This window comes from Leuresthes tenuis, unplaced genomic scaffold (assembly GCF_036924035.1).
Source record: "Leuresthes tenuis unplaced genomic scaffold, fLeuTen1.0.hap1 SCAF_18, whole genome shotgun sequence".
Lineage (NCBI taxonomy): Eukaryota > Metazoa > Chordata > Actinopteri > Atheriniformes > Atherinopsidae > Leuresthes > Leuresthes tenuis.
In genome coordinates this window covers 9,685,427-9,701,546 of record NW_027325372.1, presented here as the reverse complement: position 1 = coordinate 9,701,546, position 16,120 = coordinate 9,685,427, and the positions used below count along the sequence as shown (strand labels likewise).

Here is a 16,120-nt window from a genome sequence, read left to right as displayed (position 1 = left end):
CTGATTCTTGCAAACAGAGACTGAAGTTCTGTGATATTCCTAAATTATTTTGAATTCTACCTGTTGGGAATGATGAACTCATGCCTGATTAACTTTCACAGATTCATAAACATCTCCCTGCTTTTACTTCTAAAAGACTTTCTGAGATACCCATATGACCATTTACCATTTAACCTAATCGATTATTAGATGTTTCATAAATTGTTTCTCTTAAGCACAACATTCCTTTCCCAGTCTTATGTGCCATTCTTTCCCAACTTCTTTCAAATTTTTGGCTGTGGTCAAATTCAAAATTAGCATTTATATGTCAAAAATAGCACAGTTTTTAAGTTTCAGCATTTGATTAGTTGTCTTTGGACTATATTATTTTTTCAAAGGGTTTAGATTATTATATTCATTGTCCTCATCTTTTGGAAGTTATACACTTTACACACAGGATTAACAGACACCTGGTTTTCTTTCATTTGAACATATTGGATCTATTTAACTTGCAGACAGAAAGTTGTTTTAAGTCAACATAACAGGCGATCTTATCTTATGACAAAATTATACTAAAAGATGGCAGTACTTGGACTGATTAACCAGAGAGGAGTGTTAGTTTGGTAGCGAGAAACTCCCATGTCTAATAAGTGCTGAATATAAAAGGAAAGCCTTTCAAGGAAAGAGCAATTTCTCATTTTAACATGGTTCACTTTTCTATTTGTTAGTCCTCTGGCGCTGATTATCTGAAAGCAAAGAGAGAGAACTTTGTGATTTTCATCAGCCGACATTTAAAGGCTCCATATCAGCACACTACACAGGGAGGAAGGAAGTCTAATCAAACCACATTTTCATCTGCAGCATCCCTGACATTTAAGCCGAACAGTGAACAGTAAAGACAACGTCTCGGCCACTGTGACTGATCGTATCTCAAGCTTCATAATGTTTCAGCCTGTGCTGTTTTATTTCAATAATATTCTGCATGAATGTAAATGTAGTGATTTGTAGTGGATGCAGAAAAATTGGTTTGATTCTTCAGAGACAGACGGCGCAGCTCCTCAGAGGATGACAAACATTTGAGTCACCGCCAGATGCTGTTTGTTTGCTCATGTTACTGCACTCTGGTGGTGCTCTGAAGTACAGCAAGCTAACGCCAATCCTGGTTTTGCTGATAACATTATGGTCGTTCTTGCATGTACACAGACATGACACCTCTTCCTTTCACTGCTTGTGTTACTTCTCTCATAGAATATCTTTTTCCTCCTCTTTAATCTCACACACGTTGCCCACACATGATCCTGCTTTCTCCCTCCCATCTTGGCAACCTCCTTCTCCTTAGAAGACAGGAAGCTGTTTGTGGGTATGCTGGGGAAACAGCAGACGGACGCCGATGTGAGGAAGATGTTTGAGCCATTCGGCAGCATAGAGGAGTGCACGGTGCTCCGCGGGCCTGATGGGACCAGCAAAGGTAATGTCAAATCTCACCACAAAATAAATGTAAAACACATGAAATAAACCCCAAAAAAACAGGAAACCAAAACACGAGCTATAGAAACACTAAAAGTAAAGATGATTCTCCTCAAATTGGATCAACACAAACTGGAGTGTCTCTACTGGAGATACATTTTTTTGCAGAAAGGCTAAGAACCTTTAGTTTTTTAAAGAAAGGGGTATTTTAAAAACTGCAACTAATTTAGATCCAAAAGAGTTATGAGTTATTTTAGCTGTTTGTGTTATCATATTCACACAATCACCTGTAAACTGTCTGGCATTTGGTCTTTTACAGTTCTCGTGTGTGACATTTAAGGCCATGCGATATGATGATGATGATAAAATACAACATATAATACACATGTATACATATATTATAATAATAGAGCATGTTTTCATTAGTGTAAAATCTCATGAAAATAGGAATCTTTGTGTTTTTAGGACAGCAAAACAAGCTGTTTATGTCCACCATTTGGCAGCACCACAGTAGCCCTAAAGGGACAAATTAAAGATTGGCTACAGAGCCTTTTGCCTCTCTTTGTGGCTGCTGAGCTGAGCAGATGAGGGGTATTGAGCTGGTTGCAGATTGGGAATTTGTACTGCTACATTTTTACTGGCGTTTATAACTATGATTTAAAGCTAGACCGATTATCAAAGATGACATTTCAAATATTGATTATTTATTTCTCTAAATGTTAGTAATTCAAAATGTCCTGTTCTTGAATTTCCAATATACCATATTTGAAACCTTGATGCTTGCTGTGTGACAATGCAACAGACTATAGATGTTTTCGCCAAAGCGCACAGCCTCACTCTCGTTTGCTGTTGTTGAGAGATTTCTGAGTTCGATGGCCCAATTACAATTTCTTAGCTTGGCCCTACCCATTCGTTTTACATGAGGTGCCCCTTTTCTTTTAGGGTTTGAGCAATAGTGGTCAGTTGGGGCGTGCAGGACCATTCAGATGGCTACGAGCTCACCACTCCTTGGTCTCCAAAAGAAAAGGGTCATTTTCTTTCAGCAAAAAAAAGGGGCAATGCCAAGTGAATGAATTGGGATTGAGCCTGAAAAATGCACCGTCTTGGGTTGAAATGACTCCCACAAAGAGAGGAATGCTATCTGAGTTCAATCTGTTTTTTTTATCTGAGATGGAGAGATTTTGAGCAGTTTTTGTGTTGATCTGTGCTACTTCTCATCAGGCGCGTACACAGTGCTTTCCTACGAATATGTTACCTTTTTAAATATTCCCTGTAGTATCCTACTATATTGCTCACAAATGTGGGGAAAAATGCAGATAGATAGTCAGATTAGTGTGGCATCTGCTGTTCTGTTGTGGTGAACAAAGAGCTGAACTTATGGCAAAGCTCTTGATTAAACAATGTTCAAACCCTCACCCGGGCGAGGAACTGAGAGAATAAGATTGCAGATACAAGCAGCTAACATGAGTTTCCTTCATAATGTGGCTGAGCTTGGATGTCCAGAGAAGCTCAAAGTAGAGCTGCTGCTCCCTCGCATCGAAGGGAGTCTTTTCTGATGGTTCAGATCTAGTAGGAGGTCCCGAGGTTGACCCAAATTTTGCTGGAGGGATTAAGATATCCCATCTGGCCTTGGAATGCCTCAGGATTCCCTAGGAAGAGCTAGAAAGCTCTGCTGTGAAGAAGGGTATCTGTAATATCCTGATTATCCGGTTGTCATTCTCGTGAGATTCACAGGATCATAATTGCAAGAGAATTCGTCTTGCCAGACATGAAGCTATCATCATCATCATTATCAGTGACCTGGAGTATAAGTGGCAGCTACAGCTGGGATTAAGGTGTGACGACAGTCAGCAATGGCGCTTTGTTTATCTGATTGGTTGAAGTTCAATCGTGGTTCTAACAGATTGATTCACACACAGCTACGTTTTTGGTTTCTACAAACATTCTTACACTTCAGGTTAACTGAACTCACCAAGGGTGATCCAATGGCTTAAAATCGAAATAGATAATACATATTCGTCCCACTGAATGAAACGATCAGCAATAAGATGATTTTAAGGTTTATCCTCCTCAATTTCCAAGCAAGCCTTAACTCAAACATCTTTAAACTGTCCCAAGAGAAAATGATTGCAGTTGAACTGCAGGTCATGACTGTGAAAGTGGTATTGACTTTGTTTAACTGTTTGTAACCCCGAGGATGAAGCCTGCGGCACATTACCAACACGTGATATAAATTACTATTGTCACTAACAACAATGCTAATGACATTTACTGTGTAAATCAAAGTCCAGCGACAGTTCAAACACAGATGCTAGATTTTTCTGCATTTGTTGCATGAGGCATGACAAATAGTGCAATAGGTTTTATGGGTCATGGCTAATGATGCGTTTGGTGGTTTACGGGGCTATGATTGATGAAGCAATGAATGTTCTGTGGACCATGTTTAATGATGCCACGTTAACTGATGGAGCAGTGGATGTAAGATGGCTTCTAATGTATTTTTAAAGGGAAGTAGTTTTGTAATGCTGTGTGTGTGAGGCTGTGTGTGTGTGGCCGCATTTAATGATGTGTCATTTCATGTAGGGTGTGCATTTGTAAAGTTCCAGAGCAACGCAGAGGCCCAGGCCGCCATCAACGCTCTGCACGGGAGTCGCACTTTACCTGTAAGTCCCCACAGCAAAGTCACACAGCTTCACTTAGTTGCACAAACACACACGTGGTTTCAGTTAAAAAAAATCAGAGACACACTCAGATGCTCCAAATCCAGTCATTTAGACACTTAGTTTGGTGACTCAGCTAATAGCCACCACTTCTCATTTATGCCCCCCTCCTCCACACACACTCATAGAAAGCAGATGACTGTTTATTTTTTCCTGATGTGGTCATCTGCTTTTTGCAGGTTGACTGAATTAAAAATGTGTGAAATGTGACAATCTTACATCTTTAGAGGCTCGAAAGTGTACGTTTTGAACTAGCCGCTTCTCTGGTCATGAAATGTGATCTGATGTTCATTTAAATCACAATGTGCCAAAGCTAATTATAAAGCATAAACATGTTTACTGTCAGAAGTCTTTTTATTTACCTCGGCTATTAAACATATATAGCTTTGGTGAGCAAAGCAAATCATTTGGCTGCAGTAAATTGAGACTAATGTTTGATGTAACTTCAGGTGCAATTTTGGATTGTTCTTCATTTGAAACCATTTCAGCTCAGCCACGTACTCTTTGGGGGTCTTTTCACAGTTCTCCTCTTCCATTATTTGGCCTCTGACTGAAAGTAAAAAAAGAGGGATTTTCTTTGTTTAAAGTAAATCTGAGCAGATTTACTTTGATGTTTAGTATTGTTGTCCCGCTGCACCTGCCGGACAATCACCCTGACGTTATCCCAGACAATACCTTCATAAGCTTATAAGTTCATTTTCCCATCAGTGATGGCGAGCTGTCCAGATGCACAGGCAGCAAAGCAGCACCAAATCACCATAATCCCACCTTTTCATGTTGATTTCCTGCGCCCTCTCTATGCCCCAAGCAGGGCTGCGTGTTCTTCCCAAACAATTCAACTTAAGCTTTGTTAGTCACTTTCCAAGTAGAATGTGGAGAGTCAAAGTCTTTTAGAGACAATTCAGCTGGGAAATTAGGTGTTATTTGGGGGGGAGCAGCAGCTTCCTCCATCAAACTGCATGCTATGATTTTCAGCTTTTTCCCACAGGCACCTGCTGTTACAGATTATAACTGAAGAACCAGATCATCAGTTTGTCTGACTGATGAATATCTAAAATTTTGCTCATTATATTGTCACCGACTGCAGCTTTGTGCAAATCAATAATTCTCACTTCAAGACTTCTGATAACTATTATGAGACAAAAGTGAGAGTAGTTCAAACCCCCAAAGGTGACTTTCTCACTTTAATTAGGAGTTCCCATACTTTGTCCTACCTACACTGAGAATGTTTCATGGATATATTCACTGTGGTGAGTTTGTGGGTATTTTAACAATCCTGCATTTTAACCAGCTTTGAGCTTGTTTTGGATTTTTTTTCCCTTGATTTGATCACTTGTAGTATACATTTGACAATAAACAAAGAGAAAGGAACATCCACAAAAGTCTCTTGACAGACATGAACCAGGGACATTGTGAGTAGTGGTCTATTGTTATGGATTTTTTCAGAGCCAATGTCGATACAGATTATTTAGAGAGCAGGCAGCCGGTGGCGGATCTAAAATGTCAATATCATTAAACAGAAAACTACTGAACTTAAATGAACATTTATTGAGAATTATTATGTCTGAATGGTCTCTGGTTGTTTAAGTAGGTCTATTTCGTATTCAGTGGTTTGCAGCCGTGACATAAATGTTGATTAATGTTTAAATCAAAAACACGGTTACACAGCACCCACGCAAACAAAGCTTATCCCAAAATGGCGAATCGTCGACCCAGGTAATTGACAGACTCTACCTCAAATGTGTTTCTTACTTGTTTCAACTTCACCTTGGTGACCTCTTGACATTGCGAGCTGCGTAGTGAAAATCTGAGAGAGCTGAGATCCTCTGCGTCTCCTCCACAGGGTGCCTCGTCCAGCCTGGTGGTTAAGTTTGCAGATTCGGAGAAGGAGCGAGGGCTTAGGCGGATGCAGCAGGTGGCCTCTCAGCTGGGAGTCATCAGCCCCATGACCCTGCACCTCGGCGCCTACAATGCCTACACACAGGCCGTGAGGAAAACACAACTGAACACACATTTCTTTGGAAACAAACTTTAAGGTTCTCATAAGGTTCCAGAGGTCTTTACATTTTTCTGTAATTATCCTGGATGAAACGCAGAGAAGGAGAAGTTAGGTTTCAGTTTCTGATTTGTCACCTCTTTCCTGTGTTTTGTTTTCTCTGTCTCTTCTTTCTTCCACCTCTCTGTGCCTGACTCTGACTTGACATTCAAGTCTTATTTGATTGTTGGCAGGAGAACTAGACAGAGATCTTGAACCCTACATCATTTGTGAGCATGTTCATAACCCCACAAACACACTAATAGGAGACATCCGGTGTAACTTTATCCCTCTGAGTGCATTCTGATTGGCTGTGAACAACATTTACGTCACCATTGGTAGTTTGTCCATTGATTAGTCTGTGGTGTGGGCATGCATGGAAAGCCCTGCACTTACTGATGTTTGTCTTGAAAAGAAACAAAAGTAAAAGCTGATGTGATGTAGTGGAAACTGTTGTAGTTGCTCAATACGTGGGCCAAAACAGAAACAGAATGAACTCTCTGGAAAGCGAAGCTTACTTTGTGAAATACGCCTCATATGATTGATTTAATGTCAAGCTAGATGGTTTTACTTAGAAAAATTGCAAATTGCTCTATAATCTCCAGCAAGATCGCTTCTCTCATCTTTGTTAATTGACTGCAAATGGTTTCAGATTTGCCTCATTTATACTTGTTCAATTTGTGGTGCTTAAAGAGGCCTGACAACATTTTTACACAAGATGGATGTGTTAAATTAATGGTGAGGATGTACACTATAAGTTTTTAAAAAAAAATCCAATAAAACACTAAACAGAATTGCTTTCTCAAAAGGAGAAATTCTGTAAAGTACTTTGAAAGATACAAGTGATACAAAAACAAAGGGAGGATTTGATCAGGAGAACACATGGCATGATGTAAAGACAAATTATTCCCGTGTTGGCTATAATGAGTAATCATGACGATCACGAGGTGTTTGCACTGGTCTGGGAAAATGGAGCATGTTACAACTGGCAGATGTGTCATGCTGGAGTGTTGTCAGATGAGACCTTCAGAGATACTCACTCTTAGTTTAGTGTGTAGCTGTTGTGGTTCACTTCAGCTTTTGTGACTGGACCTCATCATTTGCACTAATTCATTCTGAAATATTTCATGTCTGATGTTGTGCATTTTGTATTTTTAAGGTCTGGTGATATTTCTGTACCTCACAACCTTACATCACAATCTCAGGCTTTAAACATACGTTTCAACAGCCTGGACTGTCCTAATTCGCTCTCCTTCCTCCATCACAACCTGTTTCTCTCCGTCCACCAGCTGATGCAGCAGCAGGCCTTGGTGGCTCAGTCGGCGTATCTCTCTCCTGTTGCCACGGTGGCTGCGGTTCAGATGCAGCAGCTCGCCGCCCTAAACCCCAGCAGCATCATTGCCACGCCGATTGCATCCATCACCCCGTCCTCAGGTAATGAGGGGCAGAGATGTCTGGCCCCAGCCGGCTTTGATTAGATTTCTGCTTGAAATATGAGGACAAGAAGAAGTAAACCCAAGAGGACATACACACAAACATCCATTTGTTTTTTTTTTTGTTTTTTGCATATTGAGTTGTCGCCGTGCAGTGAAATAAGATGTTTCAACAGTTGTATATCTCACATCTGTATCTGACCCAGTAACGACAACAAAGTAATTACGTAGGTATTTAATTCAAGTGCTCTTTAGAGTCTGTCATTTTCAGAAAAAAAGAACACAAAATGTTGATTACTCATCCTGCATGTACTGCATTTGCGTCCAATGACACACTTTTTTGAATTTTAAATGTCACAAGAGCAGATACAGAATGGTTGTTGGTGCCAGCTCATGCCTTTGGCACCAACCAATCAGAGCACACTGGGCTTTTAAGGAGAGGGCCTGTCTCCATAGCTTCTTGTTGTTAAAGTAAATCATAAATATGCTGAAGCAAGAAACATTTTGTAGAAGTTATATGAGAACTTTAGGGTATTAAAAACCACTAAAATGTTCTGAATTAAAGTACCCTCTACCCACCTGTAGTTCATGTTATTAATGCGGTTATAGGGAGTGTATATGCGATTCTTAAAAACAAGTATTGACCCAATAATGTCTCTTTTTTAAAATTTATTGGTTCTTTGTTTTTCAACAAATTCTGTTTATTTTTGAGTATTTTCCGATATCATTGAGCCCGTATTCAACAGTAAACCGCTCATTCAGAGCTGTCAGGAAAACGGACTGTAAGTACAAAAGGAGGCAAGGAACTAACCAAAACGTACAAAAGCAATCTGCAATCAATAATGTTTCGATATGATCAGCTGTGATCAAATCATGAAAGCATCATATGTTTATTATCAATATGGTATACATTCTTCATTATTTTAAGATCACTCGCGTCAAAGATCACAGGGCTTTTACTTGACAGAGGCTGTAAAAATTAGATTAGCACAAGTACAAAATCATAACACATCTGCCAGCTTATGAAAATTCTGTATGAGGATGAAGCCCTGCTGTTAAGCACTGAGATACATCAGTTGTGTTTTATGGAAAAACAGAAAATAAACGAATACTCAAGTGAAATCTTTCTCTACAACTCTGTACAAAGAACTGACTAAACTGCATACCTCACAGGCATGTTTAGTCTCTACACTGAGACCAGCCAGCAGATGCAGAGCCCTGAATCAAACAGTAAGCAGTCCAGATGGCATTAATGTGTAAAATGCTGTGCATTATTGGTGAAATTTCCAAAATGGAGCCCCCATAATGTCTACTGCAGATGGAACCATTCTGTAGCATTGAGCTCATTTTAATGCACTGACTTGATTTCCTTGGCATTTGAACATGTATCGGGAGGAAATTAAGTCTTATTTAACCCACGTTACTGCGTAATCATGACTTTTGGGCCTCTACATTTTCAGCCTTGAAGAGGTCAAAGAAATATATCCTGATGAAGTTTTGGACAGTCTGGGGACACGGTGTTGCACCCAGACTGGCAAAAGCCGCAGGTCCAGGTTGTTCTTCTATTCAGCACTTCCCTGTTTCCCTGAAAAAAAAAAGACCATGACAGGATTTCAGAGATATCACACCTGACAACCAATGCCTGGGCAGGGTATTCAAGCTCATAAAAATGTGACTTATTGCTATGGAACAGGGTGCCGTTAAAGTTTTGGAGTTATTCTTTCAGTGTGTGGATGCACATATGCTTTCGTGCCCATGAGGCAATGGGAGGCACATAGTTTTTTTTGTAGATACAAGTGGTGGGGCCTCCAGGAAAAAAAGGTTGGGAACCACTGCACTGGTTAACCACAAAACCCCATGTGGCATAAAATTGTATTTATGAGAAAATTCGTGTGCAGCGTTTTAAAATTCACCCATGCGTCTTCTTCAAAAATTTTCTGCAGGTACCAGCACTCCTCCCTCCATCGCCGCCACACCTGTTCCTGCTATGCCTCCACCCATTGCAGTGAACAGCTACTCCTCTGTGCCAGCACCACCCAACGGCCAATCAGCCACAGAAGCCCTGTACACTAACGGGGTTCATGCCTATCAAGGTACGGCCTTCTTATCTTAAGTGGAACAGTGTTGTTGTCATATAATATCCGTCTACAGGTTCACAGGCTTCCCGCGCTCATGTGCAACGGTGTGGGCCTGATTACCAGGAAAGTAAATGAAACTAAATGTTATTTGGAGCATGCTGATCTGCCCTGAATAGCATTTGGTATTGTTTGTTTATGCATTAAACGGTTGGTAACCATGTGTTTTCTGTGTCACAGCTCAGAGTCCTGTCCTGGATCCCCTGCAGCAAGCTTATACAGGCATGCAGCATTATACAGGTTAGCCTTAGAGCCCCATTTCATACTATAAACTGTAACATAATGTTTCCTTTACAATACTTTGGAAAAGTCTCGATTCACCCCTCACTTCTTTATATTATGCTTCCAAGAAGCCTCACTTTCTTATAAGTTGTCTCAGTCGATAGTTCTCCAGGCTTTCTGAAGGTCTTTCAAAGTTTTTCTTCGGTTGCTTTCTCACTGATATTCAGTTCCATTCAGAGGAATGGGTCTTATGGGATTTGTTGAACCACTGAGTATTGAATCATTACAAGCTTAAAAAAAGCACCTGACTCAAGGATGAACCATTGTTTGTCTACACGTAACAGACTCATCATCAAAAACCTATTCTGAATTGTTTATTTTGCTACTTTGTTACTTGCAGCATGTAAAAAAGACAGATATTGTGCTCCAATGTGTTTAGCTGCATCTCTGAAAAATGACAAGGATAACACAGTTTGACAGGCCTGAGCAGTATTTTTGCTCCAACAAGGTGATTCCCAGAAATCAATAAGCTAAAAACTTGGCAAGTCTTGGCATGGTGTGCTGCGTGCCCTTAAGAAATATGAGGAATCTGGACAGGTTGAGAACAAAAGAAGAAGTGTTTGGGCCTGAAAAACTATCTACAGCAGATGAAGAGTAGCTGAAAGGGATGTCCTTATGAAAGAGGAAACAATCCAGCAAAGACCTGACATGGGACCTGACAGATACATCTGGACCTTCAGTTGATCCATCTACTGTTGGCCCGAGCCTCATCAGAAATGGTCTCCACGGAAGGGTGGCTGTTAAGAAACCATTCTTAAGGAAGAGAAACTGGGAGAAAAGGCTGAGGTATTACACTAGAACTGGACTGAAAATCAGTGGCCTCTTATGGAGGGATGAATCCTCCCCAGAGCCCGGACTTCAACATTATTAACGCAATGTAGGATCATCTTGACAGAGAATGGAACAAAAGGCAGCCAACATCCAAAGAAGAGCTTTGAAATGTCCTTCAAGAAGCCTGGAGAACTATTCTTGAAGACTGCTCTGATGAAATGATAAGAAAGCTTCTCTAAGACGAGGGTTCAGGCTGTGTTAAAGAATGAAGATGGTCATACCAAATATTGACTTTTGTACGGAGGGTTTCCTGGGCAGCCGTTCTGTTGTCATCAGGACCACGAGTCAAAGTAGAGGAGGCTGGAATCAATGAGACTGGAAGCAAGAGTCTTTAGAGGAGAATATTCTTTAACACGGTGTACACCGGCTCGCATGTTTTAGAAGTAAGACCTTGCACAAAGAAACCAGGTCTGATTTATACTCTAAGATACGTGCAAAACAACACGTCTGTATTTAGGTGTTATCTTCCTCATATGATTTCTATAAGGAAAGTCCAGACATCCTGGCTCCATCTTGACATGCCATAAGTTTTCTCTGAACCTCCTAGTACCATATATCTCCAGACTGTCCCTTCAAAGGTCATGCAGCATCAGTCAGGTCTGGCTTTTCCTAAAACATACTATCAACTTTCAAGCTTGTCAAAATTGTACAAGAAAGGGTACTGTATACTGTACTGGCATTCATGTTTGCACATTTTAATCAAATTCTGCAGCTGTTCCCCATTTTCCAGGTAATATATGAAGTAATGAGGGGTGGCTCAAGACTTTTCAGAGACTTTTCCATCCATAGAAATGTATTGCAAAGCATTAATATTGACTGCTGTTGATAATAAGCTCTGCCACTCAAAGTATTCAAGTTTGAAGACAAAATCAATTCACAAAGTTCAAGTTGATTTCTGTTGTGTGAACAAACAAAATTGCTCAATTTGACCACTGGATGTCACATTTGTGGACCTTTTTTAGTTTTATAGAAATAAAGTTTTGTGCTGTGAAACTGCACTGCACTGTAACTTTAAACGTCTGTTCAGCACAACGTCTCTCCATTGGGAAAACATGCACCTATATTACAAAATGTTAATAACTTCCAGCTGTATGAAATGAGCCTCACAACTTAGATGGAAAACAGTTCATGGGTTTAAGTACATCTGTAGGTGGTAATGCCGCTCTGTCAGATGTTTAGCTTGCAGCATTCTGCCTGCTCCACCGCTGCTCCCTGCTCACCTGTTCTTCCTCTCCATCAGCCACCTACCCTGCTGCCTACAGCCTGGTGGGACAGCCTTTCCCTCACCAGCCAACCCTGGTGGCTCAGCAGCCGCAGCAGCCGCAGCAGCTTCAGCAAAGAGAAGGTAAAGTCAAAGAGCTGTGCACAAGTGTGGAATAATGGCTGTCGTATCTTAGAGAAACATTCCAGTGGTTTTGTACGTTTGCCTCAGTTACCACAAAACACTGTACACAGTATTCTGCAAACACTGCAGCTGATTAAACAAGTGCCCCCCCCCCCCCCCCCACTCTGATAAGCTGTTTTCATTCAAGTCTACATGTGAAAATGTATTTAGATCTTTAGAAGTCACTTGAATCTAATGATTTATCACAGTTAACATAAAAGCTAGGTTCATTTTTATGAAAAGCAGGGTTACAGCTGATGATTTCAGTGACCATTAATGGCTTTCTCCCTTAAAATACCTGAAAATAAAGAAAAAAACCTGTTAAATTGTCTTGTTTGATCTAGAATCCAAATTACAAAAAAATTATTGACTTATTGATAACAGAAAAACAGCAAGTTGTCCAGCTGGAGAAGTTGGAACCAGACAATTAACATTTTGGACATTTAACTCATTCAACTCAGCTGCAAACATGCTAGTCATGCTAATATTGCTCTATTGATATTAAAGACTTTACAAATAATTTTCTATAACACATAGAAATCATAGTGAACCACGAATAAAGATGTAAACATTACACAACAACTGATATCAAATATTCTTATGTTGGAAGCCCAAGAACAAACTGGAGAAATCTTCTGTTCACAGATTAAGTATTTATCTAGTTCACAGGTAGAGTATGGCAGCGCTGGGCTTGGAGTGACAGAGTTCTCGTAGGGCCTCCGTCAGAACGAGCCCTGATCTCTGGGAATAGTTCATATTTATCTTCTTCACATCTATCTTACAGAGGTTGGACTTACATGCGACCGAGTATAATTGGCCAGTTACCAAAATACAGAATATGAATACACGATGTCTTAAAACAAAACCAATTCTAACAAAACCTTCTGTCCATGTAACGTAAAGAACCAACGACCGAGGGGAAAAAAGCCGATTTATAAGTCTGTCCCTAAATGACATATATTTTAGGATGTATAGCGTGCAGTCTTGATATTAAACTTTGCAGAGACACAGAACAGGTCTTCAGAGGCCTGTGGAGCATCTCGACTCTCATTTATAAAGAAATAAAAGAAGCTTTGCAGTAACAACAAAATGTTCACCTGGAAATGCGTGCACATTGATCAGCTTCACACCCCTGCCTCAACACACCCACATCTATCCATAATAATGATCATTCACCTCATGAATGTTAATGCATTGAAACAAGCCTACAAGGCTCTTTGTAATGACCTCTTGACCGACAGGCTTCTGAACTTTCGTTTCTTTCTATTTCTTTAATTCATGTAGCCTTCGAGCGGTGCTTTCACATACATCATAACAACAGGCAGTGGTACCTTCCATCGAGCGAAATTGTTTAAAAATCAGAGTTTGATAAGAAAACACTTTACTTATCCAACCTATTTACTTGGTTTTTTTTTTGTTACTGGGCCTTCATTATGATGGAGTGTAAGATGGTGAAGATCTGATGATGGCCTAGCATGTGTGGGTTAGGCTGAATTTATGCAGTCGACAATGATAATTTCATAGCACTGAAACACAGGAGAAACTTTTCCCAAACTCTTCTTGCTTTGCCGTGGCTTTTCAAGAGCTGCAGCGCTCCACAACTGACCATCAGCATCGGTAGCTACAGTCCAGCCCACCGTGCTCCAGAGGAGGGAAATGTGATGAACATGCTGAGTGAAAAATTGATTCTGCATCTGAGCCGGATGCCGTCTCACACAGTTAAACAGTAAACGAATAATTAATAACACAGCTGGTTTGGATGTTTATGATCAGGTGGATCTGAAAGTTACTTGCGATATAAATGAAACATACATTTTTAAAGGCTCTTGCATTTAATTTCCACAATCTGGCTTTGATTCATCTTGTTACCATCTGTGTCTTCAACTATCCGCAGTTCCAAAATATTTGCAACCGTGGATTAAAAGTTTCTGAACTGCTGTGTTAAATCTGTAGCCAAGTTTCTTTTTTACAGACCCATACTGAGGAATGGTGTTCACCTCTTTCAGGTTCCTTTCATGCATCAATTTGTGCCATGTCATGCCTCTTCTTTTGCTTCTACAGGCATCCAGTATTTTGAAGACGTGGACTTTTTAATTATTAAAGCTACTGTCAATGCGTGTCAGTGTGAAGGTGGAGCGAACAGATTGCAAGTTTAGCTCAGACAAGTGTGTCCTCAGATGCATCCTCTGTCACTGATTTCCCAGCCCTGACATGGTTTACCTGCATCTTTTTGTCGCTCCTGTCTTGGTGTTCAGGTCCTGAGGGGTGTAACATCTTCATCTACCACCTGCCGCAGGAGTTCACCGACTCAGAGATACTCCAGATGTTCCTGCCTTTTGGAAACGTCATCTCTGCGAAGGTCTTTGTTGACCGTGCCACTAACCAGAGCAAATGTTTTGGTGAGTCATTGTGCATGCTGGTAGAGGTGGTGATGTGGAGGCTGTTGGCAACTTCCCTTCCTTCACTTTCTCTTCTGATAAACCATCCAGCTTTTTCTCTAACGTGAAAGTGCACGTGTTCCATCATTTCCGCCTCAGGTTTTGTGAGCTTTGACAACCCATCCAGCGCCCAGACTGCCATCCAGGCCATGAACGGCTTCCAGATCGGCATGAAGAGACTGAAGGTGCAGCTGAAGAGGCCTAAGGATGCTAACAGGCCTTACTGAAGGAGGTGAGAGGCTGCATACTGATGTGTTTGAGGAGATGGGGAAGGCTCAGGGAGGGACTGATTGACAGCTGGAAAGATGAACGTTAAGGATCCAAAAGTGGATGTAATTGGGACTTAAACCAAGAAGTCGATAACCCTACAGTAGATTACGGTAGATTGTGTAAAAGCGTCTCTTTCTGTTTTTGCTCAGTATGTTGGGACACTTATGGAGAAGTAGATTTTTCTTGAACTCGGATCAAATGTTCTGTCTAACCAGTGTTCTGTCGCAGGGTTGGATGACAACTGCTGTCCGTCATTAATTTTTTGTTTTATTTTCACTTATTGTTTTTGTGCTGTGCCACATGCCATTTTTCCTGAAAAAAACATCACACCACTCTCAAGACTGTCCCGCCCATAAATATAACGTGGAGAGGTGCGTCGCTATGGCTACGGTTGCCTAGCAACTGCCAAAACCCACCCCCCCCTTCCTTCTCACAGCGTTGTAAGTTAATTGGCCTGTGTTGGTTGCTGTGGCGATATTGCCTGTGATGGTTGCCATTAGCAATTTTTATTTTGGGCCGTTGCCTTGACTCACCATGCTCTACTGCATGGCGGGTTACTGTGGCGACCGTGAACTGTGTTTGGTGCGTTGTGAGTTTCCTCTTATTATTTCAAACACTGATCAATAATTATCACTTTACCTCAGCATCTGTAAGTAACTGATTATCATGACATGCTGCTTTTTTTTTTTTAAAGTCCTCTAAAAGCTTCAGTGCTATAAGCTAAATGAGCTTGTTGTCCATCAAATATGGATCTATTAGAAGTTTTTCGCTTTAGACTTTTTTTGGTTATGATTAGTTTCCTTTTTGTTGTCTGTCATGATTATCATTCTTACACACTCCCTCTGTTTAGTTGGTTGCTGTGGTAGTTTTTCGGTGAGTGCGGGGTTTTTGTTTGGTTGTTACTCTTTTCCAAGTGACTTTGTGCCTGAACTTTGTTTGGTTTTTGTGAGACTTAACATGTACTCAACGTGCCCCTTTTTATATGGTTGACAGCACAGTGATTGTGTACGAATGACTGTGCGTGTGCGACACGAAGACAGGGTGTGTGCATTTACATTTGATAGATGTGAAAAAACGTTGGCGTGTGTGAGAAGGCGTGGGTGTGATGCACTGACCCAACTCAGACGCTAACCTTACTGTAGAAGG

At 40.8% G+C, this 16,120-nt stretch overlaps 1 protein-coding gene across 4 annotated transcripts in view; it reads left to right on the top strand.

Moving 5' to 3' along the window:
• The window catches only part of celf3a (cugbp, Elav-like family member 3a), a 34,352-nt gene that overhangs the window by 14,915 nt on the left and 3,317 nt on the right, over positions 1-16,120 (top strand). For 2 of the 4 annotated variants that reach the window (XM_072369976.1, XM_072369975.1), the window contains 9 exons: positions 1,319-1,447; positions 4,030-4,109; positions 6,010-6,153; positions 7,491-7,635; positions 9,578-9,727; positions 9,950-10,009; positions 12,123-12,227; positions 14,522-14,665; positions 14,804-14,936. In XM_072369976.1, coding sequence (XP_072226077.1) covers positions 1,319-1,447; positions 4,030-4,109; positions 6,010-6,153; positions 7,491-7,635; positions 9,578-9,727; positions 9,950-10,009; positions 12,123-12,227; positions 14,522-14,665; positions 14,804-14,931 — 1,085 coding nt within the window. In that variant the 3' untranslated portion in view covers positions 14,932-14,936. Of the gene's footprint in view, positions 1-1,318; positions 1,448-4,029; positions 4,110-6,009; positions 6,154-7,490; positions 7,636-9,577; positions 9,728-9,949; positions 10,010-12,122; positions 12,228-14,521; positions 14,666-14,803; positions 14,937-15,314; positions 15,415-16,120 lie in introns of all 4 variants that reach the window. The other 2 variants (XR_011908363.1, XM_072369977.1) reach the window with 2 other exon arrangements.